Source organism: Mycteria americana, chromosome Z (genome assembly GCF_035582795.1).
Source record: "Mycteria americana isolate JAX WOST 10 ecotype Jacksonville Zoo and Gardens chromosome Z, USCA_MyAme_1.0, whole genome shotgun sequence".
Taxonomy (NCBI): Eukaryota; Metazoa; Chordata; class Aves; order Ciconiiformes; family Ciconiidae; genus Mycteria; species Mycteria americana.
Window position 1 is genome coordinate 44301030 of NC_134396.1, and position 25372 is coordinate 44326401.

Consider the following 25372-nt stretch of genomic DNA (forward strand, 5'->3'; position numbering starts at 1 on the left):
TTGATAACATCTTCTGGTATTACAAAAAGGCATGTCATGTGTCCAATAAGAAACAATAAAATTGTTCTTTGAAAAGGCTGGTCAGAGAGGATCAAGGAAGGGCTAGAAGAAATCTGTATCTTCACATCCTAAACTACTAAAACACTATATGCTACTAAAGTAGTTAATGCTGTGATACTGAGTCACAACACTTTTCTTAAAAAAAGGTGAAAGTTTTCATTTACTGCATATTTAGGTTTCAAGAGAAGGTGGAGAATATCCTCGTATCTAGTGTAAGAGACAATTATATACTTCAGCATATGACCATGACTGGCCAGGTCTTGGTAGAACCTGCACACATCGACAAGATGACCTCCAGAGGTCACTTCAACCTCAACCATCATGTGATAGCTATGCATTTTACTGTAGTGCTCAAACAAGCCCATAGCTCAGCCTGTTGTATTCTGGGAAGGAGGTAATGGCTTGCAACTGATATTTTGAGTTATCAGTTACCAGATCAGCTCCAAGATACACACACCAAGACACAAGAAAGTTTTGTTCTGTATGTCTCGTCTCTCCACACTATGCAATATTTCTTAGGAAAATATTTTGAAGCACACACAAAATGTAATAACTGAAAGGTTATTGCTGGTTATCGGTGCTTGTGGGTGCCCGATAAAGCACCAGTGAGAACAGATATTACAGTGTGTGGGCACAAAAGAATTCCACCACACAAGGCTCCAAGTTCAGCCTTTTAATGCAAGATTAAGAAAGCACCACTGTGGTCTCAGCTGTAATTAAAGCAGGCGTAGTATTTTTCATGCTTGTGCTCATGAGGAAACAATGCTTCTACTCAAGTCACATACTGAATGGAAAAAAACGCACTAGCACTATTTTAGAACAGCAATACACGTATTATAAGATCTTCATAAACAGTAAAAACCACTAACACTGTGGATTTGGAGGGGACAAAGGGGGAAAGAAAAAGAGAAGATTTTAGCATTTCAGATCAGAAATGCTCTTATTAACACAACTTTGTAATGAATATAGTGTCTTTTATCTAATCAGTCCAAAGAACGTTCAGAGTTATGGTGTTCACTTGCACTGTTAAAGGAAAAATAAGATACATTTACATGTTGACAATTCTATCAAACACGGATAGGAATTTAGCCAAGAAACTGTTAAATTCTGTTCCTACACAGAAATTTCCATTGCTGTGTCACAATGCACTGAACAGTACAGATTTACTATAAAATCTACTATTTCATCTCCAGTACTGGATCATAACAATAAGTTACTTGTGCCGATTGTGAATAGCCTCCGCATTTATTAGAAGAGGATTAGTAATGAGAAAAGACTTGTTAGCCAGAAGAGACCTGAGATTTTTCACACACAGCTTGAAATACACTGGTGCATGGAAAAGTTTCTCATCAGTAAAAATGGCTATTTAGTTTTTCTGAGAGTTGTTGATAGTGGCATATGTCATGCAGCACATTTATTTGTGGTGAACTTACCTAGATCCCATCTTAAAGGCAACATACTTAGGCTATGCTGAACTGTATGAGGTGGTACCGGAACGCCCAAGAACTCTTCTGCTCTTGCTTCTTTTCAAGTATCAAAACATGGAAGCCCCAAGTAAAGGACAGGACAACCAGCAAGTTTGTATCTAAGGCTACGCGGTCCTTCTTCAGGCAGACCACTTTCTTTGCGGTCTGCCTGATTTGGCATGTCCCATGTAGCAAATAACTTCTTTAGCTAATCCTTCCTATTGCCATTACTCTTGTGCAAAGAGAGGAGGCCATAAAAGCACCAGAGACTATAGCATTTAGCTGCTCTTTCTCCATCTCTCAAGTTTGACCAGTTACAGGTTGAGCACATCATATAGTATGGGCTTCTCCTCATTTACAAATACAAATTCACAGATTTACAAATTCATACAAATTCATAATATAAATTCATTAGAAAGGCTTTACAACAGTAGCTTTTTCTTGTCTTAGTAGGATACAGTACTGAAGCTGGTTTAAATAGCTAATACTATCAAAATGTTAAAGAAAATCAAGAAACTCATCCTTTCAAGCTCCAGTTTCTGCAAGGAAATATAAAAATGGCATTCCACTACATTTAGTCAAGAGAACAGCCACTTACATTAAAATTGCTTTGTACTTATATATTCTGATACTGAGCATGGTGCTCTCATTTAACACGCTTACTGAGGACAGGAAATAAGGGAAGCTGCCTGAGAACCATCTTTCACCAACAGAGGTACTGACAGAACAATTCTGTACAGCAACGGGTCTCTGTCCTCACCAGCTACAGTCGAAGCCTCAACAACAGGATCATGCTTTTACCTGCTAGAAGCTTTGTGGTTAGGAGATGTTTGCAGCAATCATCACAGACAGTGGAACCCTTCTTCACAAGAGTGAGAGACTTGCACCCATCTTCTGCACTCCTTCACTGCAGCTTCCAGTGTTATTGCCAAGCTGTTCACTACACCTTACCATAACAATTTCTTGTTTCCAACCCCCAAAGGTTAACTTTATAGGCATCGCCATTAAGAAATTCCTTTTTGTGGAAAGAAGCAACCAGGTAAAATGTATTGATCCAGATGTAGCATGCCAGCTGCCTCGACAGTGGAAGAATCATTACTTGTAGAGATTATACTTCGAAATAGCCCAACTCTATAGCTGCACACAGTTAAGACTGTGGCTGCTCAAGTACAAAACTTGACAGTACAGAAGATTTTCAGAGTTAATATAGCTCAAAACATACACAGAAGAAAAGCTTATGAACATTTGTTTTTGCCTAATTCAAACATACTTCAGCCAGAGGGTGGATAAAATAAAAATGATAGATTAAAGAGAGTCATCAAACAGCAGCATAATTACTCAACATTTTGCCCCAGAAGATGCTAACACTTCCCATAATTTTTAAAGACTACAAATCTTTTCTTGGATGAGCAAGCCTTCCACCTTCCCTTCTGGAATGAACTTTTGGATTCTTCCTCCCATCTCACCTGTGACATTTATCATGATCTGAATAAAAGGTTTTAAAACTGTTAGATGTATTGTATGCATAGAATAACTGCAGAGAATCCTGCTGACATAGGTGTTTACCTCTGATGCAAGAGTGACAAGTTTTGCAGTTTGTACTGGTAGAAATACATTTAAGTGTAATACTATACTACCAAAGAATAAGCCAGCTATTAAATGTTTACTGTAAGACACTAAACTGTATCAAACAGATCTGTTCTTTAAACACTGCTTTTACAGCATGCTAATGTTTGCAGTCATAAAATTCCCAGTTTGTGCCTAAGGGTCTTTGATAAGTTGGTTTTATGTTTTAATGCTTTTATCTAACCAGAGCTGAAAGAAACCAAGAGCACTGAGTTTCCTTTCCAAAATGTCTAAATCTCTATGGAATGGTTTTAAGCATATTGTTGTCCATAGATTCTACAAGAGAGTCCTGTGATTAACACTTTATCAAGAAAAGTCTCAAATTTGATGGTCTGACTGAGAATACAAAGTATTTCAGTACTTAAATATGCAAGAGGAAAAATAAGTTCTCACCAGTCTTTGACTTGATCTGGTGACACTGAGTATTGTTTGTAACCATTTTTTCAACCAACCACTGTTCAAAATGGTTGAGATACTGTTGTTAATTTTGCTCTGTAGACTAACAACAAATCACAGCAAGTTTTTAATACTAAGTTTGAAAAACATCTCTGCCAGGTCTGACAATTTTCAAGTGTTTTTTGTAAGGGAAATAAACAGCTCTGAAAGGGAGTAAGTATTGTAGGTAATTACTTTTAAAATATCTTACTCTATGTAACACTCTCTTCAAGAACAGTCAGTACTGGCATGGACGATATTTTGTAAGCTATTAACACTAGCAATACTGTTGACAAACAGCTATTTTCTTCTCTATGCTGATCCATTTCAGAAGTGCTAACCCTAAAGCCTCCCTCCCATTAAAACCCCAGAACTATACAGTAACTATTAATATCCAAACCTGACTGAAACAGTTACTTCTTAAGAAAGGCAATTTGCTATTTAGACCTATCCAACAATGCAGAATTTTGTTAGACCTAGGAAGTGGAAATTAACACAACTGAAACTCAATGCCTATGGAAGCAAAGTAATAAGGAAAAAAAACATATGCTGCCTACATTTCTCACTACCCTTGAAAGAACTCTTTTTCAGGCCTACCCTAAATGCTTTCAGAAAACTATCACCTTGTTACACAGTAAAAGTTGAAGAGAAAAAATTATAAAACCAGAAAAGTAATTCTGTATGAGTAAATCAAGAAAAAAAAAATCTGTAGTACACCTGAACTTTAAATATTGCATGCAGTTCTAGTTCTTCCTCACCAGTCCTCTGCTGGGATAAGGATGGTGATAGGGTTATCATGAGTTACGACGTACTAGTGTGCCCAACTGTCAATTAATGCTTCGTAATAGCCCTCATTCTGATAAAAGAGCACTGAAAAGTGCAAATTCTAAAACTGAAAGTAGGTTATCACTTTCTACATCTTAATTACATCACTAATTTAAATCTTACCAACTGATGTAATAGTCTGAATCTTTGGTACTTCAAACAGGGTGATAATCCAAGTGAATACAGTTACCTTTCACTTAAAGATTACTACTCATGAAAGAGTAGTTTCCACAGACACCTAGAACAGCTTACAAATTCCTGATAATTCATTAGTTAAAAATAAAACTTGCCAAGTTAGCAAAACAGATTCAGGTGTTCAGGTTTTTCAGGAGTTAGATAGGAAGAAACTCAAAACCCACACACTTTCAGGGAATATAGCTAGTCATTGTGCAATGACTAGCTGTTGATGGCAGTTCAGAAAATTCAGCAGTCATATTAGGTACTTCACCGCTTAGTTTTAAACCAGGAATGAATTATAGCAAATTTGCTAATAGAATTTATAATTCCAACTCCTTTTTTGAAGCACATGTAAAATGCTGCTACTATACTGTGGTTCCAGTATCTTTACAGTCATAACCTAAAAAAAGCCTCCTAACCCATTAAATGGTACCCAGCAGTTACCTACAGCAACAGAAGATAAATTACCCAGATAAAACATGATCTGTTCTTAAAACTCAGGATTCCTTGGAATCAAACATGAACAGCTTCAACCATTGGTTACTTGCCTCAATCAAAGGAAATCCTTTTCAGGTTTGCAGCCAAGAGACCAAAACTTAAGTGCTTTGGCTATATTACCTTCCCTACAATTACAAATTTAAAATACAGCAGCAGTGCTTTTGGCATCCACTTCCAGAGATTTTAAAAGAGATTGCATCAAACACAGAACATTAATGTTATCTTAAGCTAAAATTAAAGTCTGTTGTACTTTGATTACAGCAGAACAATTTTAAACAGAAGAAATTTATAGTTACAATTAACATGTCAACAGAAGAATTAGCCAGCTACATGTGTCTGCCATCAGCTTGTATTTCAGTGTCTTGCAACTCAATACTGCTTTTTACAGAGAAACATTAAGCAATATTTTTGTGTGTATCGTATATAAATTCTGATTTTAAAAGCCATTTTTACTTTAATGCTTTTAAAGGGATAGAGAATCATCCATTCATCCTCCCAACTCTTACAAGTAGTATGATGTATTAATCAGGCTAGCAAGACTGTTAATCAAGAAACTTACTCAGGCAATTGATTTCAGCTTAGGAGTAAATCATTGTTCTTGCAAGGTGGTATACTTACAAAGGATAGATAGGAGCCTTGTTTATAAAGCTCAGCACCACTTAATGTCTTACATGCATACAAATTTCTTTTGACTGATCTCTAAGCTTACTAACCACACGAAGGCTATGGACTTTTCTTTTTAAGTAGGTGATTATGATCCTCCCCTCCTATATGGGATGGGTACAAATTGCAGTCTGGTAGACTTTTGCTTGAAGGAAAAGGTCTGGAATCAGTTCAGGAAAGAAGCAACAGCAGGACTGCCCACACTTAAGAGTACTTTAACTGGTGAAAATAGACAGAATCTGGTCCTTGATTGATCTTGATAAACTTGATTGTCATAGCACTATTCCACAGCCACTAACTTGTCATGTCACTTAAGTAGTCCAGGCATTAGAACATTGCATAATATTCCAAGGGTGATCTCACCCCTTCCTCTACCTCCTTTCTCTACTGCATCACCAGGAATTTTGAATTTTCAGCCCTTTGTAAGCAAAAAAAAGTTTCAATGCTTTCCTAAGCATCACATCAACATAAAGTCTCTCTCAAGGTAGATTACTAATCAGTGCCTCTGGAAACAGTGCCAGCATCAACACCATTTGATCTAGTTGTCATGATATCAGCATAGGAAGCTCAGATTCAAATATGTGCATACCCGACAGCAAAAGACTAGCCATATTTACAGAAGAAAAGTTCCAACAGAAAGCACTGAAGGCTACATAGCCATGCAAAGGCTGAGATTTGAAAGCCTGCAGCCAGTATGGTGTGACCAGATGGAATCCTTTCAAGTAGTTTTTATACATGACATGGCAGCAAAGTTTTCTTGACATCTGCAGGTATGCAAGATCGGTATCCTATCTGAAATAGAAATAGTATTTTTTTTTCTCCATACCAAAAACATTAAAGAACAAGAACATTTTGCAAAAGCATCAAGATAAAGAAAATCCCCTACAACTTCACGTCTTGATTCATACATCCCTCCAGAAGCACAGGATGATATGCATTAGAGACAAATGAGAGAAGACCTCTGTTCAGCAGCTATGCAGTGTGGCTACCCCATGGTAGACCCCCAATGCTTACGTTCTGCACTCCCAGAAATATTGTAGGCAAAGTCAGGCACTCCTGTCAAGGAATAGTCAATATGGTCTGCCATCATAAAAAAACCCCAAACTTCCTTTGCCAGTCTCTTCATTTTTTCTAGTTAACAGGAAACTGCACCATTAATATCTAGTCACAAAAAAGGAGGCATGACTTCCTGCACAAGTGTAGGGGCAAGCGATCCATCCAGCTTAAGAGGAAGAAATACAGGCCTACTTCACAGCTCAAGAGAACCCCTCAGTTCTGTTTTTGATGGATCACTCCTTTCCTGCCCTCTCCAGAACTAAACTACTAGTTTCCCTACTGCACTAATGTATTTGATCCTTCCCAGAAGAACCATTGTACTGTGAATGATTATCAAAGTAATTATTCATTACTGTGCATTGACCGTCATGTTCCTTTTGATATCCACTGGCATGAAAAGAGAAATCACACTTCAGGTAAACAGATCCAGGCTCTGAACACAGGTAGTTTTCACTTGATTATCTGAAAAAACATAACCCTGACACATCTCTAATGGTTAGAGACCTTTTAAGTGTTTCATAGAGTTTTCTTGTTCTCCAGAATGAAGCAGATGCAGCACTTGGTTGCATAAGAGCTGAATTAAATCCTATTAGCAAGCCTCTTGCATAGCAGTTTTGCATATTCAAGTATAGTCCGAGAAATACAATGTTCTGTAAATAAGCACAAAAGAGAATCCGTTTCAGTCTTGCTCAAGAACTTGTTTTAAAATCAGCAAATTCCCAAGTCTTCTTCTATACTCCACCCCAAAAAAAAGGCTGATCTGAAGCATTTTTGCTCCTAACACCTTTCAGTTTTCATCCACTTCTGCAAAACACAGTGATGCACTTTCCATTCAAGAGGTGGGGGACAGGGAGCAAGTGTACCACACTATGCATCAGTAACCTTAATAAAACTTCCCATTTTAATTAGAAGTCTAGTTCAAGGTGTAGTAAGTTCATTAAAAATTACATTTAACCTATTGTCTTACAATAGACTAAACCGCCTAAGTACTGCCTGAATTCTTAACATCATACCACGAAGTGGTGGATACAGCTATAAGCACAGTCCCTGAGCCAGCACTGAGCAGAGCTGGTACATTCATGCAGCACAGCACTTGCTTGTACTGGCACACCACTACATTCAAGCCAAAGTTGCCAAACTGCTTACAGCTCAAAAGCAGTATTACTCAGAATAGTCCTAGGAGTCTCTCTACCATGTAAACCTTCAGAGTAAGTTGAAACATTAACCTAGCATCACAGTTTCTTTACAGCTGAAACAGATGTTGCTACTTTCTTTGCATTAAAAAACCCCATCAATAATCTGAAATAGAAGTAGTTCATTTGAAGAAGGAAAGTTAACTAGCAAAATGAAGATGCAAGAGATAAGCTTCCTTGTTAAAATGGAATTTTAGGCATTTTTTACCTTTTTTTAATTACTGCGTCCTTAAGTCAGTTATCAGGCACAGATAATACATCTTAATTAGTTTTTATGCATAAAAAGAAATTTCAGTAAGTTTATCAGGCCTAATCAGCATGCTGAAGCATAGAAATAAATCAAAGGCATTCCATGTGCTCACACTGCAAGAACTGGATAGCTTCCAAAATACAAAAAGGCAAACAATTCTAAGTCCACTATTTAAAAAAAACTTCTTAGTAGTGACCATATTGTGACTGCTATTATCTGCACCAAAAAGGAGGGGAAATGGGTTTGTGGTTGCTCATGTATTAATATTATATGGGGCTTTAGGAAAAAATCCGAAGGATGCAACAGAAGATGTAGTACACTGGTTTAAATTACTCCAAGATATTGATCTTGCCAACCTCCTCCTTCTCTGCAAGAATGTTCTTCAAGAATGAAAATCATGTGAGGTCTAATCAAATGCAGTACCAAAAAGGAAAAAGTTAATCTGAAGATTAATTCTGCAGCACCTTCCTCTTTAAGTAGTTCTGAAATAGCTTATGCTGAAAGAAAAGCTGCCCAGCTAGAGAGAAGTTATTGCTATTCTTTCAGGTTCTGGTCTTGAACTAGTAATTGATATTGGCAACATGTCAGCTAAGATTAGTTTATTAAAAAAAACACAAGCTCCTCCAAACAGGCACTCCCTCCTTCCCTAGTTGTACTGTTCTGGCAACTTACAATGCCTTTTCTTCTGACATGAGCACTCAAGGGGTTCACAGTGCATTGCAGCCGTCTCCAAGAGGTGCACGCCACACCACAGTCAATTGGGAGCATGGGCAGGAAATATTTTTTGTAATGTTAATAAAGTACAAAAAGATTTCTGAAAGTGTTTATTTCATCTTTATCTCATCCTTTAATTTTTATTTTGTACCATACACAATATTAGTACAGTAGCACATGTATATGATTTATAAGTAAATATATGTATATTAGGGGCATATGCTCAAAAATTTTTTTATTGATAGAAGTGTGCAGTCAAAAGATTGTGGAGAACACTGGTATATTGGATCAGGGAATCAACTCACCACATCCAGTGCAAGATTTTGCAGTTGTGGGGGGTGTTTGCTTTCTGTAAACCGGATCAGTTCCCAGATCCAACTCAAAAATACAAACATCACCACAAGAGAGAGCACAAAAGTTTACCCCTTTCAGCAGCAGCCCACACCTGTGCTGTCAAACTACAACCTGTTAACAGCGCTCAGTTACTTCCAGCTTCTCTGGAACAAAACAAAACAAAAAAGTAGTAAGAACAATATTAGCAGTTTGCTGAAGACAGTTGAAGGGTTTCAGTATTCCATAGGTGTTTTGGACTAAAGACTTATGACAAAGAACAGGTAAGAGAGAATCAAGCAAACAATGTAAAGTTACAAAATACACATGCTCCTTACAAAATACAAACCCTGGAGGACTGATATAATTTACTGCTGTAAACAGTTGTACATTAATTTTTGTCTCTTAATGAAGATGGTGGTAATTAAGTGGGCTATCAGGATAAGCAAAGTGAGGATTCTCCACACAGATTGAAAAGCATAAAAACACCACTTTGCATGATGCTAGTAAAGCCTCATCTGAGTACAGGTGCATTGAGCTCACTGTTTTTCAAAAGTGATAAACAAGAACAGTTACAAATTAAAGGCTTCTAGGATGTCCAAGAGCAGAGAGACCAAGACTAAAAGCATTTTTCTTGTTTTATTTTAGTACAATGAAGTGCAGAATGAAAATTCAAGTTCTGTTTACAAATATAAAGGAGAGCAAGAAGGAAAAGAAGATATGCAAATTAAATCACACTGACTCAAGAACTAAGAGACCTACTGATTGCAAGCAAGATTCAGTAAGACAGTACAATAATAACTGTCTGCAAGAGGGTCTCAGTCTTCTGGCAGACGGAGAGGGGAGGAAGCAGTTTTTAAAGATAGACCTTATGTAACATGGTCAGCTGACTTGATAGCCTAGAATCATCTAGAATCATCTTTTAGCCTTTTATGCATCTTTAGCTGAGCTCTATTTTCTTTACAGGATAACCAGACACAAACCAAGAACTGGAAAAAAAAAAGTATAAACCAATGTTAGAGGTGCAGCAATAGTTTAACATTTTCAAGAGAGAATATATTCTTTGTTAAAAAGCAGTGCCATATGCAGCCTTTTCACTGTGCTTAAGTTAAATATTTTAAGTTATCAGGTAAGAGGAAAAACTGCAATGTTCAAGAAAATACAAATCAAAGACAAAGATAGTTTAAAAAAATTATAGTCATCCAACTTGAGTAAAAAAACAAAAGCCCCCCAATTCTGCATCAAGATTGTCAGTAATGTCTTCTTTCTTACTTCTGCCTCCAAATTCAGAGGACAGGCACATGGACTTTGTGGGAAGAAGCAAAGCACACTTGTGTTTTTAAATGCCTTTGGTGTTTTTTGTTTTGTTTTTAACTTGGACTGGGGGGGTGGTGGTGTAAAGATCTTCCTCTGAGATCACTACCTTCTAGCCTGTCAAAGGAACCAACTAGTACTCTCAGTGAGTGTTTAACAAACAACAGAACGAAGCTACCAGTAGAGGGCTTGGTTCACATAACATCTACTTACCACAGCTGTAAATGACTGCACAAAAGACATACCAAATCAGAATCACTCACGTACTGTTAAGCTTATTCTTCAAAAAAAAGCTCCCCAATTAAGGCAATGCCATACAGAAAAATTATAAATTAATGCATAGTAGTGGATTACTAAAACACAGTCGAACTCTGAATACTTTAAAAGTATTCACCTTCCAGAACCATAAGGTCTATGACATTATAGCACAGTAATTTTTACATTGAGGAAGACAAAGGCAGATGGAACATCTTCTACAGGCTATCGTTTTACTTACAGATGACCTAGCTGACCTATGCAAAACAGATATTCCTAAACTGTAAGATAGAAAAAAAAAAATTAAGAAAAGCTAGGACACTTTTAACCTTCCTACCATCTGAAGGCAGATCCCCTCAAGAGGGCAGGGGACACCACCAGAACCGCAACAAAAACCTACATATCATGGTATGCTTTTTCCCTCCCACTTCTTTGTTCACAACCACCCTCTCACCTCCATATCTCCAGAGACTAATGCTCCTGCAAAGCATCGCCTTATCTGTGAGATTAGCAACGGTGACAGCATCACCAAGTTCACTCTATCGTCTCCCTAAAGCAGAGTATTGGGTAAGCAAGAGATTGCTCACCTTGGCTATCTGCAGCCAGTGATATATGAAGACAAGACCCCTCACTTGAAATTTAACATGATAGACCAAGATCAGTAGTATGCAATCCATCCACTTCAGAGTACTGCAGCATCACGCAGCTGTGTTTCCACAACCAGTTTCAAGAACAATCCCTTTTTTTCCCTACTAGGAAAGCCACTGTTGGAATGACCACATGAAACCTAAGGTGGTTAGACACCTATCCTACCAGGACAGCAAGACAAACCCTTGTCAAAAGGTACCCTTTCTGTACGTGTCTGTGCATCTTCCTCAAACAGTGCTATCTTCCTCCAACAGTACTTTCTGTGAGAACAGAATCAGTAGAAGAGTTAGACATATGAAGCCTGTAAACAAAACTAAGGAAAAAAAAATCTGTTCTATAATTGGCACTAGCATCAACATTGCTGTAACACTGCCTCACAACATTTATTTACCTTTTAAAAGGAAAAAAGAATATCACAAATTTTAACTGTGAGATGAAATTGCTACGTTCAAAACACTGGAACACATTGCCAGTGAACACATTTTTGGATCAGCCTTAACACAAAGTAACTGCCAACCTTGATGCACTGGGTCAAGAAGCAGGGGCATAACAATAGGTCTTTACATAGTGCAAATTTTATCTAATAGTACTAGGATGTTTATACCAGCCGCCCTAAGTCTTTGATGTACATGCTGTACAAGTTAAGTTAGTACAAAAACCACAGCTGAAGAGCGAGCTTAATTTTTCAAGTTCTTAAAAGTCAGTGAAATAACTTCTTTAATGCATAGTATTATTCAACACTAGAGACCATTACTGTCAGTCAGCAGGAACTGAAGTCACTTTGGGAACGGAGACAATAAGCCCCCTGAAACACAGTGAAAAAAGCACAGTAGCTTTGTGAACATCTTTCATATAAAAGTACAGCACCATCATGATTTAAAAGTTACCAGCACTCTGTTGCCAGAAATCAAGTACATCATTACAGATATGGTATATTTTATACTCCAGAGATTGGGAAAAATGTATGTATCCAATGCTATTAGTATGCATGACACACCCTTATTAAAAGCTTTTGTATTCTCAACTTTATCTTGCAAACTATTTTCCTAAGTCTGAAGCGAAAATAATTGCTTCCCTTCTCCATAGAAGCCTAAATGCTTGCTAACAGGCTAATTGCTTCGGAAATGAAACATCCTGCAACAGAACAGCTGAGTTACTAAGTAGAACTTCAGCTTAACTTCTCAAGTTTATACTATGACAGTATAATACCAAATGTAACTGAAATTGCATATTCCACCCCCCATCCTTGGGGGGGGGGGGGGGAGGGCACAGCAAGCAGGACATCACTTTAAAAAAAAAATCTTCATAGACATCTATCCACACTGCAGAACAAATTCATGACATTTGAGAAATTAATAATGAGTTAATTAATGCTCACAATTAAACTCTTCTGATAATGATACTGTAATTAGGTAATCTACAGCTCCTCTATGCCACAACCTACCAAGAAAATTGCTTGCCATGCTGTGTAATGAAATACGAAAAAATTACACTTCTAGAAACTATAGTTCCAGAGTGAGTTAGATTCCACACTGAAATGTCTTAATGGAAAGCATGAAGAGCTTTCTTGACTGCCGCAATATAAACACACCAAAAACTTATCTGCCAAGCTTAGAAATTCAAATCAGCTTACAGAACAGAGTATCTAATGACCTGATCATCCCATGATGGGCCAGGAGTCAGAAATTTGGGGGGGGGGGGGGTGTGTGAATATGTTTTCACATTTATTACATGGTTTATTTATAGTGTATCTAACTCCATGCACAAGACAGAAATTGCCAACTTCCGTTCCATACTAACTTAGAATCAGACTACAGAACATCATTTATCTCTATCAGGAGGAGACCTGAAAGGCAAGAGTAATTTGCCCTTACAGTTAGTATTTTGATATCTATCTTGGATGTTGCAAGGAAATGTCTCTATAGCACACCAAACAATTATTTCTATCAGAACAGATGAAGAGTCAGTTTCAAAAAAAACACACTTGAAGAATCACCACACCCCCCAAAAAAACCCACAGATCAGTGCAGATGCACTGAGCTGCCTAATAATGGTGTGAAACAGGACGGTCTCAGAAGAACATATGTTTTCTCACGGAACTCCACCTATAAGGAGTGAAAGGTGGGATGAAAAAGAGTTCTGGAAACAGGATATTCTTCACTTCATTAGGATGTGGCGCACAAGTTCCTTTATTTCCCTAAACCCTGCAGGAAAACCCACTAGAACATGGACTTCTTAGAGAATAGCCGAATACCAAGAAGCAGTTTTCAGATAGCAAGGAAACAGCATTGCAATAGGTTGATCTGGCTTTAGTTTAGTCATGATAGTTTAATAGTTTAATCATGATCTAAAAAATGCATCAAATCAATTCCAGGTTCAGCTAAAGCTTGCCTTTTAATAAAGACAGCCTACAATGCAGATAAGCTTTCACTGGAACTCGGTCTCCAATAACATACAGACTAGTCAAAAATAGAAAAACCTTGACACGCACAGCTTCAAAATTTTTGAAGCCTTGATCATGACGCCCTCACACGCAGGGCTACTCAGCACGACTGAAAAGGCTCCTTAAGAAGGAGCCTCGGCTGTATCTGTGCAGCCTTCAGCATCACACCAGAAGGCAGCCTGGTTCAGCGCTGTGTGCACAGGGAGAGGCATGCGTTTCCAGCTGGTTAGGACACAAACCTCTTGTCAGTACTAAAAGCGAGCGCATCCTTCTTTATTGTTTTTTTTTAGCATCTCTTCCAAACATTTTAATTCCCCTTCCCAGACTAATACCTCTTGCAGATCCCGAATTCCCTATCTGTTGAAGGCGATAAGGACCAGAAGCAGAAAACCGCTGCATCTGTAACAGAGCCTCTCTCGGTTACAGAGAAGACATTTGCCCCGCAGACCTACAGCCACAGAACTACCTCTCACCATGGGGACCATATCCCAAAAATACGGGTGGGGGGAGAAAACCCCATTGCGTCATGAAAAAAAAAAAAAAAAAAAAGAAAAAAGACGCAAGCGACCCGATGCATTCGCACTGTTTGCGCCTCCTCGAGGCTCAGCGATTTTAGCTTTTTCCTCCCACCACTGCCGGCACGCACCGAGTCGCACAAGCGCCGAGGGCGGCCCCGGCGCGGGCACAACGCGGGGGCCGGGGCCGCTCCCCGGCCCGGGGACAACTGGGGAAGGGGGAGGAGGGGGACAGGACACGGACTACACACTCGGCGGCCGCTCACCTTGTCCAGCTCATCGTGCAGCTCGGCCAGGCTGGGCCGGATGAGCTTCTCGCCCAGGTCGGCGGCCGTGTGGCGGTAGTGGTCGATGCGGGGCACGGCGTCCATGGTGTTGTGGCCGAAGGTGCGCAGGTAGTAGGTGTTGGTGTGGGTGTCATAGTAGTAGTGGTGGTGCCCGCCAGAGTGGAGGCTGCCCTCGCTCAGCACCGTGTCGCCGCCGTTCTGGAAGCTGACATTGCCGCCCTCCGAGCTGCCGCCCCCCGGCTCGCCGGGGCTCTCGTCGCCGGCAGACGGGTCCACGAAGTTCACGCGAAACCTGCCCTTGGCTTCCTCGCTGCCCTTCCCCGCCGCGCCGCCTTCCCCGCTCGCCTTGCGGGGCTCCTCGGCCGGGCGGCCGGCGCCCTCGGCCACCAGGTCCACCTGGAAGCGGCTCTGGCTCGGCGTGGGACCCAGCGGTCTCCCCAGCGCACCGCCGCCCGCCTCATCCTTGCCCTCCTCCGAGCGCCGCTCCTCGCCCGCGGCCCCCGGCACGGCGGGGCCGGGCGGCGGCAGCTGCTGCTGCTTGCCCTCCATGCCTGTCCCTCGCCGGCCGAGCACTGCGCGCGGCGGCGGCCCCGGCTGCTCTGAACGCCCCTCGCGGCGGCGGCTCCGCTGCTTTAAACCGCCAACCAGCGCCCGGGGCTGCAGCGCGCCGCAGACAACGCCAGGCGCCGCGCGCGCGTGCCCCGCCCCGCCCCCCGCCGCAGCGCCAGGTGATGATGCCGCCGGTGCGGCCGCCGCTGCCCCCCCGCCCCCGCCCCCGCCGCGCGCCCCCTCAGCGGGACCCGGCCCCGCCGCCGCCCGCTCGCCCCGCACCGGCCGCTCTCTCCCTCCGCCCCCGCCGCCTTCCTGCCCCCGCTCGCCTTCCCCCGAGCGCGACCGCTAGGCGACGGCGCCGCCCGCCGCTCTGACAGCGCCACGCGGGGAGGAGCGGCCGCGCCGGGCGAGCCCACCGGGGCTTCAGCCGGAGGGAGCGGCGCGGGGCCCGCGGCCGGCGTGGGGCGGCGGAGCGGGAAGGAAACGGCCCCCGGTGCCCTCCGCCTCCCCGCCCCCACCCTCCGGCCGCTCCACCTGATCCCCGCTCGGCGGAGGCAGGAACTTGGACGCGAACCGGTCAGCGCCGCCTGGCCGCGCCCGCTCGCTTCCCCGGCTCGGGCGGAGGTGAGATGCGGGGGGCCGCCGGCGCCGCCTGCTCACCAGGCTCCGCCCTCTCCCGGCTGCGGCGGCGGGAGCGGCTCCCCGGCCCGCCGGCGGCGCTGGCGGGGAGGGCGGCGGCGGCTCCTCCCGGCCCAAGCGATGGCCGCCGCCACAGCCGCCCCGCGGCGGCCCGAAGAGGGGCGGGGGGGGAGGGGGGCAGCGCCTGGCCCGGGGCGGGGGGGCCGCGGCGCCCCGGCGCTCGCCCGCCTGCCAAAGCCTGTTAGACCGCCGGCCGCCGCCACATCTCGCGAGAGGAGCGCCGGCGGCGGGGGATGCGCGGGCCGCGCCGGCTCCGCGGGCTGCGAGGACGTTTGCGTGTCCCCCCTGCCCTGCTCGCCCCCCTCCACCCGCGGCGGGAGCCGAGCAGGCCCCGGCCGCTGCGGCCTCGCGGCAGGAGGAGCGGCCCGCCGCACATGGCGGGCGAGGCGGCTGCCCGCTTCCCTCCTCGCCCCCGGCTGCTGCCCGAAGCGGCTTCGTGGGCGGGGAGCGGTCCGCGGGATGGTGGCTAGGCGGCCGCGGGGCTGCGAGGCCCGGGCAGCCCTGGGGCCGCCCGGGATCCACTGCCGCTGGTGCTGGCTCTGTCCTGCCCGCCTGCCCCTCGCCTGCTCACAGCCCTGCAAAACCCCCAGTCCCGCTTTTAGCCGCCTGATCTTGATCTTTGCCGTACGCCACCTAGCTGTTCCTTAACGTTGTCCGGGTGTAAAGGATCCGGATGTACGGCTTGGATGAGTAAGTGCAAAGATGAGGTGTGTGCCTGCGGGTAAAGCGTGGACCAGTAAATGCCGGGGATGCACTGGAATGTTTGCCCATGGGTACCTTGAAGGAGCAATAAACGAGGAGAGCAAAAGTAGGTGGTCGTTTGAGCATTATTTTCGCCTTCCAGCCTCTAGAGCTCTTCCGAGTGTGCTGTAAAAATAACTTCCTCCTCACGTAATAGATCTAATGTCAGCAGTCTTTTTTCTCTGTCCTGTGTTGCAACTCTTCGCCCCTATTCTCTTAAATTGTATTGTTTCTCCAAAAGTATACATAGTTAGTTCTTTAATTTAAAAAATGCAATCGTTCTGCCTCCCCTCTCTTAGTGGAGTGTGTCTGGATAATCCATTAAAGCATGGGAGGTTAGCTCTGAGGCTGTGAAAAAGAAACCTCAAACGTAAGTAAAATCCTTCTGCTTCCATAATAAGAAAATGAAAGGGTTGCACCAACGATTTTTCATCATGTATTTTTATTGTCTTTATATTTGCAGGTAGTTGCTCACAGAGTAGCAGGAGAGTTGGGCAACAGTTGCCAAAACAATTTTACCTTATTTAGTTGCTAAAAATCATCAAGCAAACATTCACTTAAGTTAGTCCTCTCAAGCAATGGCACCTCTTTATTTCAAAAACATTTTGGTTGGTACTTCTTGGTTCCAAGTCTTTTCTCCTAATGATGTGCAGTTTAGTATATTTTTCCCCTCTGTCTGGCAAACTCAGTGCCAACATCCGTTTTCTAGCTCACCACATCTCTACTGTTTTATTTAAATTAACAACAAACTTCGTGACATAATCCAACAGAAGAGGACTGGAGTTGTAAAACAAAGCTTGCTTTTTCTTAACGCTTACTTAGAGGAAGAAGTATTTCAATTTTAGGGATGTGTACGTGCATAAAAGAGCTGAGGACACTTCAATAGATTGAAAAGATGGGTACACTGATCCTTGCCTGTTCACACACTGTTCTAGAAAAAGAACAAAAATCATATACTTCAAAATGGTTTGAGAAATTCCTTGTTGGACTCCAAAACTCCCAAGAATAACCGGTTAAAAAAGACAGGATTCAGCAAATTTTCAGAGTGTAAAGAATAAACAAAAATCTGTGAGTGACCTGGGAAATAAAAGATCAAACCATGGTGAAATTTTTGCTTTTGTCATGGAGCAAGGACTTGAAAAACAATGGGTGATAAAGAGAACAAGTCAGAATAAAGGATTTTGGTTCAGAATTGAAAGCAAACAGCACCAGAACAGCAGATGATGTGCAAAGAAAATGCCCCACTGTACTTTTTGCATAAGCAGATACAAACACTGCGTGATCAACACCTGCATATAATGTCATATGGTAAGGTGTTTGGAAGCAATTTAGGTTTGGAAATGGTTATTTCTGTCAGTTTCCTGTATGAATAAGTAATAACAGGAAGGAGGAGGAAAGCAGCTTGTGAAATCCCATACTCATGATACAGTGGTGATGATGCGATTGTATTATGATTAGCTATTTTAAATCAAACAGCATTCTATATGTATGGCTAGATATCTGTTGGCTACATCTGCGAGGCCCACAGCCTGCGTGATGCCAGTTCCTCTTTTGTCTTTGTATTATTGCAGTGCAATGCTCAAACATTTAACCTGTCCCACAGTTCTGCATCCCCAGAATCAGTGATCAGGTTGGCCTCGCTCATACTGAGGGAGGCCAAAGCACCAGTCTGAGCAAAACAGGTGGCAGATGGAGCCCTTGCACTTCAGGCTTCAAGAAGAGGTTCCTTCTTGGAAGAAGGAAGAGCGAACTGGGTGGGAAGAGTATGCTAATGGGAAGAAAATGGGGAACAGAAGAGCCCTAAGAGAGAAGAGTACATCATTCTAGTGGAAAGACAGTAGGGGCACATGATTCCACACGAGGGAGAACCTTATGGAAATGAAACAAAAAGACAAGGTTTAGCGTTCATAGCAAATAAATTTTGTGATGTGCCTCCATCTAAGGTAACGTGAGAATAATGCTAAATACTGGCTTTGAAGAAAGTGAAGAATTGAGGATGCTACCACAGTCCCTATGAGAGACAAGGAGATAGAGGAGCCAGGAATAAGAAGGAGATGGATGAGGAAAATGCAGACCTCTCAGAACCAAAGCATCAAGGAGATTAAGAAATACCACTGTATGAGAAACTGACAAGAGTAAGAGGAAAATGGGCCAAGTCTTCATAAAGGTCCTGGGACTTCACATGGCCTCTGAGAGGGGTGAGAGAATCTGTAATAGTAAAGGAGAATAAAAGGCACACAAACTCCCATTAACTGCCAAGTAAAATGCCATTGATACTAAAAAATACACTTTGAAGGAAAAAAATAATAATACTCATTTTAAGCTCTTAATTAAATGGTTTCTGACATACCGCTACTTAAAACATTAACACAGTAGAGGCTGGGTGTCGTCAGTGAACAAAACAAAAACATAACACATTAAATAAAAGTAAGCAATAAATTACTCTAATTCTAGCTAAGATTATTTACCACAGAACATTAACAAATTTTTTTTTGCTTTACACAGTGTGGAGGGAGGGACTGTGGAGAGTTTCAATGTCCTGTCAAAGATGCAAAAGCACTACTAAAAATTCTGCATTTGGTTTTGGTAGTTTAAAAACTTGGGAACATTGGATTAGTATTTATTTATACATGTATAATACATACACTTACTGGAGAAAATATCAGATGCAGTTGGCTCAATGGCTTTTGTCATCAGACATATCCTTTTGGCACTGGAGGGCATCAGAAGGGTCTGTCAGAATGGCTGTCAGCATTGGTAAAAGGAGTTTAACATCCGTATGAACCTCCATGTAAGAAGATCAGAACAGAACAGCTGTTCTGGGTCAGACAAAGAGTTTGTTTAGTCCAGTAACCAGCCTACAGCAGTGGCCACCGAGGAAAGACTGCCTAAGAACAGGGCAAGCACAGGTCTTTCTTACAGGTACTTTCCCAGCCTCCAACACTTTGCAGCTAGGGCATGGCTAAGCAAGCCAGAGGGGCTTTCTCTTCTGTGAACTTGTCCGTTTTCCCCTTGACATTATGCAGCTTCCCCCGTGTCCTGTGGCAGGGACTTCCACATGCAAACATGGTGTAAGGAACTGCCTCCTTTCTCTACTTTGAACTTGCCATTTGCCAGCTTCAGTGACTGACTACTCCATAGTGCTCATTTGATACCCAATATGAAACACTGGAAAATGCAGATGCTTTATGACATTATGACTATCGTGGCCATTTAGACCTTGACTAGATTGCTCTCCCATCTGCCTCTTTTCCAAGCAGAAGAACTCTAGTTAAGTCCTTGCTGCTGTGGACGCTGTTCCACACATCTTTGCTCCTCTCTGGTTCTATCAGATCCTTTTTGAGATGGGCATAGCATTCAGCTTGTGAGTGCACTGTGGATCTCCTTTCAGTGTGTGAACAGACCACTTAGTCGTATTCTCTTTCCTTTGTTTAAATCAGCTATTTATCAAAACACGGACCTTCCCTCTTATTTCATTGATCCTTAGTTTCCTTAAAAGCCTTTGGCAAGAGATCTTGTCAAAAGTGTTTCAGAAAACCATGTAAATAGTTTCAGCTAAATCTTATCTACTTGCTTGTGAATGCCTTCAGAAAACCCTGGTATACTCCCAATGTACAAGAGCTGCGTTGACACCAAAAATCTTATTTGTCTGTGTGTCCACTGATTCTATGCTTTGTTAGAGTTTCCCATGATTTGTCTGATGACAGGCACCAGACTTACAAGCCTGTAGATCCACAGAACTCCCCTCAAATCTTTAAAAATAGGTATCTCATTTCCAAAGTTCGTGTCCTCAGGCACAAAGCTGCTTTTAAGATGCTGTGCATTGAATAATTCAGCAGTTTTGTCCTTGAGTTCCTCTAGAGCTTAGGGCTGAGTGCCATTTGGACCTGTTGCCTTGTTACTGTTCAGGCAGATCTCTCCTATCCACGCCTTGCAAAGAAGAGCTCCAGCAGGGGAACATCTCCTGCCTCTTCCACAATGTGGGCAGATGACAAGAACTCATTTTGCCTGCCTGATAGGGCCTTACCTTCCCCGAGTGCTCTTTTTATACCTTCATCATCCATTGGCCTTAGACTCTTGACAGGCTTGCTATTCCAAATACATGTAAGGGATGTATTGCATATTGTATTCAGGCAGTCATCTCATGCTTATGATCTGCTTTGTTTTGGGTTTAAACCCAAATGTATGTATTAATGTATTTGGACACAACTTCAGCTTTTCAAAGGATTACTTCTTTCTTCCAGTAACTTGCCTTATTCCTGCTGTTTAGTTGTGCCAGCTTCCTCTCAACCATTCTCAAGTAATTCTTGATTGGTGATATAAATTTGCTCTGTTTCTCCAAAATGATATTTTTCAGCAATCAGCACCTCTAAGAACGTAACTCTTTTTGGTCTCCTCTCCAGCTTTGTCTTTGACCAGCTTCCTCATTTTGTATTCTTTTTCTGTTGAGCATAGTTCTGGTGGATTTGGGGGTTTTGCGTACTTCTTGTTTCTGCAGGGCAAGCTATAGTCACTGTTGCAATGCAATTCTTCAGTGCTAAAATTTTGGAACAGGTCCTGTGTGTGTGCTGCTTGAACCATAATGAGGGTTATTTCCCCTCTTGTATACCACCTACCTAGCTGCTCCTTGATACAGTCATTGTTAGCATCTACAAATGTTGTTTCTGCATCATGATCCCATGTCACATTTTCCCAGTCAGCACACGGCCTGATTCTTCTTTCCTTCTTTTCCTTCCTTTGTTTCTTCTTTCATATTGTTTCCTTCCTTCTTTTTTCCTTCCTGATCCATAACAAATAGAAGCACAGTTAATATTTGTATTCTACTACTGTGCTGTTTATTGTGTCCTTTATAATTATTACAGGTGTTCATCTAAATCAGTGTTTAAGTAACACTGTCTTTCTTTTCCCAGAAATCTGAAGTCCTAAAAAATACTGTATTGTCATGTGGCAATTTACCTGTATTTGTATTATACTAACCCTAGCTTACAAGAAAAAAAGGTAATTGCAGCAACACTTCTGAAAGGCTGCCAGATAAACCCCATGATTAAGGCACTTAGAAATGAAACCCATTTGCTGGCAGCCGGATGTGGTGCTAGAACGATCTGTTTCAGGGGCCTTTCTTGTTCCAGCCATGCTTTTGATGTGTCCATGAGTGTCTTCAACATTCCACAGCCCTAATGCAACACTGCCTTGCTTTTATTGACCCGGTGGTAACAAGAGTACCTCCGTAATGACTCTAGTTATTTCTAATATTTCAGTATTTCTAATGTTCTCGGTTTGAAGACTGACATGCAAGATAGGTTTTGGATAGCTTCGTCAAAGGACTTCAATTTTTCGTATTCTGTTAGCAAAGTATTTACTTAGGAGTAAGGTGGAGACTATATCTCATGTCCATCCAGAAGTGGAAGTTTTTGCAAGATGCTGTACTTTTTTGGTAGCTGGAGGAAGGACATTCAGCACCTGCTCCCTGTCCTGCGTTTGTGAGGTTCCATGTCTAGTTTTAGGGTGCTGGTTTATCTTTAAAGTTCTGGTTGTCTTAGTATCCGAGAGACTGCCTTTCATCCTGTGCCTTTATCAGTCCAGTCGAGACCAGCAAAGCCCTACAGGCTCTAGAAACCATTGCCAAGGTCTGCATGTGACAAAGTGAGATTAAATGTGAAGATCTTGTAATTATGGACTTTTAATTATCACATATCATCCAGAGTGCTTACTGTCTGACTAATTCCTTTTTTGCCCAGTATTTGAAAATTCCAGTGTGTATGTACATGTGTTGGGAAGAAATTATTCAAAGGGGAGATGGAGTTTGTTAACTTATACTGCTGTGGTTATAGACAGTTACATCAAGAATGATTTGAGAATATAGATGAACATATTGCAACACTTCTGGAAATGTAAATAAATAGGTAAACAAACAGGCTTTTTGTGCAGTCCAAAGTATCTTCAAAGCAAAATTATAATCTTCATGAATTTTTTTTGGTTATGTTTCTAGTTTTAGTCATTTTAGTCTATTTCTTCCTCAGTCTCTATGGATTTTTATAGTAGGCAAAGCTGCAGGGTAGCACTGAGGTGCTGCTGAAATGTGAAGTGGACAGCCTGGATGCTCAGTAACTGTTCAGTCCAGACCACAGAGCACTAATTTTGATTCCAAACCTTGCATGTAGATTGCAGCCAAGTAGCTCAGGACAGAGCTCACACAGTCTGTCACGAGAGATCCTCCCATTTCATTTCTCTGTGAACTAGGAACCTGTTCTGATACTTCCTTCCTGACACCTCTGCGTGAACTAAGTCCATTTTACATGATTCAGTTCCTTCTTCAGTTCATCTCTTCACTCTCTAGAACTACATGCAAGAAGTAGTCTCAAGCATTAAATTTCTGGAGATCGTTCTCCATATATAGACATGAGATAGCCATAATACAGGGATGAGGAACTGCTTTACCCTTCAGGGGTATGTCTAAGTGAGTTCTGTTTCTCATTTTTCCTGTTCAAAGTGATATTTTTTTGTTTGATTACTTGATCATGTTTCTTGAAGATAAAATAACTTCCACATCTCTGTATCCCATTCATTAGCTTCTGAAATGGATGCCCTTTGGAGTAGACATCCACTATATAAAGAAGCCTGAGGAAGTGAGTTGGCCAGCAGCCCACCAGTGCCCACAGACAAGATGTCTTCTATATTTCCAGAAGCTCAAGCCAGCTATCCACATTCTACTCATACAATTAATTTTCAGTCCTTTTCTTTTAATTCTCCTTGTATTATGACAGTCAGTCCATTAAATTATTTTTCATTTTTTTTCTTTCACATTCCATAAACCCTCATTATCAAAATTGAGTGGAAGTTACCAATCATTTATGCTGCAGTCATCCTTTTGGTTTTTTCACCTTGCCTACTTCATTCAGTGTTTGGAAAACTCTTAGTTTTTGTTCTGCCTTATTATAATGTATTATTTTAAATATTTTTTTTTTCCTGAGTTTTTCTTATGGGAAACCATCTAACATTTCCAAGAAATATCCCGGCAGTGTTTGTACTGTTTAGCAACTGGTTGGTGAAGTGACAGAAATTTAAAAAAAGTGTAGGAAACAGAGTGTGTGAGCAAATATATCCTGCTGGATCCAAAAGCCTGGGAGAGGCAAGGCTGCTCAGCTCCACATCCTCAGGTCCAACCAGCAGCAAGGCTGGAGATGCATTCCCAGCAGGCAGACGCACACAGAGCACGCGTATACACCACATACGTACCTACCTATACGCCTGTCCGGACACACGGATCAGACACCCAGAGCACTCACACGGACACAGGCAGCACCGAGGGCCTCATCCTGCTCCTCTCTCCAGCGGAGCAGGATGGGGGTCCACAAGTGACAAAATACACACACATATGGACGAGGTGGGTCCCTCTGGCAGCCGGCTGAGACGCTCAGCTTCAGCTCAGCAGCTGCCCCTCGATCCCAGTCTTCCCAGTTGCTGGCACTGGGACATACAACCCCTGAGGCTGCAGCCCCACGCCAGCTGCTGCAACAGACCATTACACGCGCATGGACACATGTGCACACGCACACGCAGGGCAGAGCAAGGAAGGACTGTGGCGAGCAGCCGGGACAGGCTGCGCTGGCCGGGCACAGGGCATGGCTGACAAGCATACTTACCAGCCAATTACTCACCTGCCACCGGCCCTTTTTACTGCCTTGCCCCTCATTTTCCCACTCCTGGTCCTCGCCAGATCACCTAAACCCCCTTTTCCCACCTTTGGTTCCTCCCCAAACATCCCATAATAAATCTTGTGGGATCCCAAGTTGCTCTTCCCCTCCACCCACAACGTGTCCCCAGACATGGGCAGCAACACCCCTCAGTCCAAAATTTGATTTTTATTTTGTCAGATCAAAAATTAGTCAAATACATGATTTAAATATTGATCAACTGTTGTACATCTGGATGATTATAACACAGTTTTCTCAAAAAAAGGAAAACAAAAAAATCCTAGTATTCCAAAGTAAGGTTATACTTGTAAACAATAATCCAGAACTAATGGAAAGTACAGAAATTAACAGGATGACATTTTGCATTCGCAGCCTCTGTAGTCCATGTGATGCTGACAGGTTTGTGTAGACTTACTTTACTGTTTTTTGACCATGGTTGTTTGAACGATTTTACTACCTCTCATGTTCGAAACTGTCATGATTTGCCTCTAAAGTGTAACTACTAGCTTGAGCATTTCTTAAGGAGTTTTTCGTGGTTACCACCTGGTGTTACTTCATCCCAGTCATATCTCAATGGTACTTTCATTGCATTATATTAATGTGGAATCAGTGGACTCCTTATATCTTGCACTCCAGCAGCTTAAACTTGCCAAGTCTTGGATGCCGACCTTGTAGAAGTTAACTCAAATTGAGTTAGATTTGAGATCTACCACTCATCAACAGAAGTCCTAACATGCATTTTAACAAGAGTGGGAACCTGAGTAGGCACTGCCAAAGAGATTCATGTGTGCTACGTGTTCCTGCAATGCAAGAATTTTTCATTCCTTTCTACTACCATATTTATGCCAGGAAGATGGATACAAATTAATTCTAGGATGCTATTTAACATGGTTAGAAATCTAAGCAGAATTTTCCTCCAGGCTCTCACAGG

At 42.3% G+C, this 25372-nt stretch overlaps 1 protein-coding gene across 2 annotated transcripts in view; it reads right to left on the bottom strand.

Annotated features, from left to right (window-relative positions):
- SLC12A2 (solute carrier family 12 member 2) overlaps positions 1-15518 on the bottom strand; it is a 62901-nt gene extending 47383 nt beyond the window's left edge. The window contains exon 1 of one of the 2 annotated variants that reach the window (XM_075488435.1): positions 14735-15518. In XM_075488435.1, the coding sequence (XP_075344550.1) occupies positions 14735-15304 (570 nt within the window). In that variant the 5' untranslated portion in view covers positions 15305-15518. The remainder of the gene's footprint in view (positions 1-14734) is intronic. The other variant, XM_075488434.1, reaches the window with a different exon arrangement.
- Between the last annotated feature and the right edge of the window lie 9854 nt (positions 15519-25372).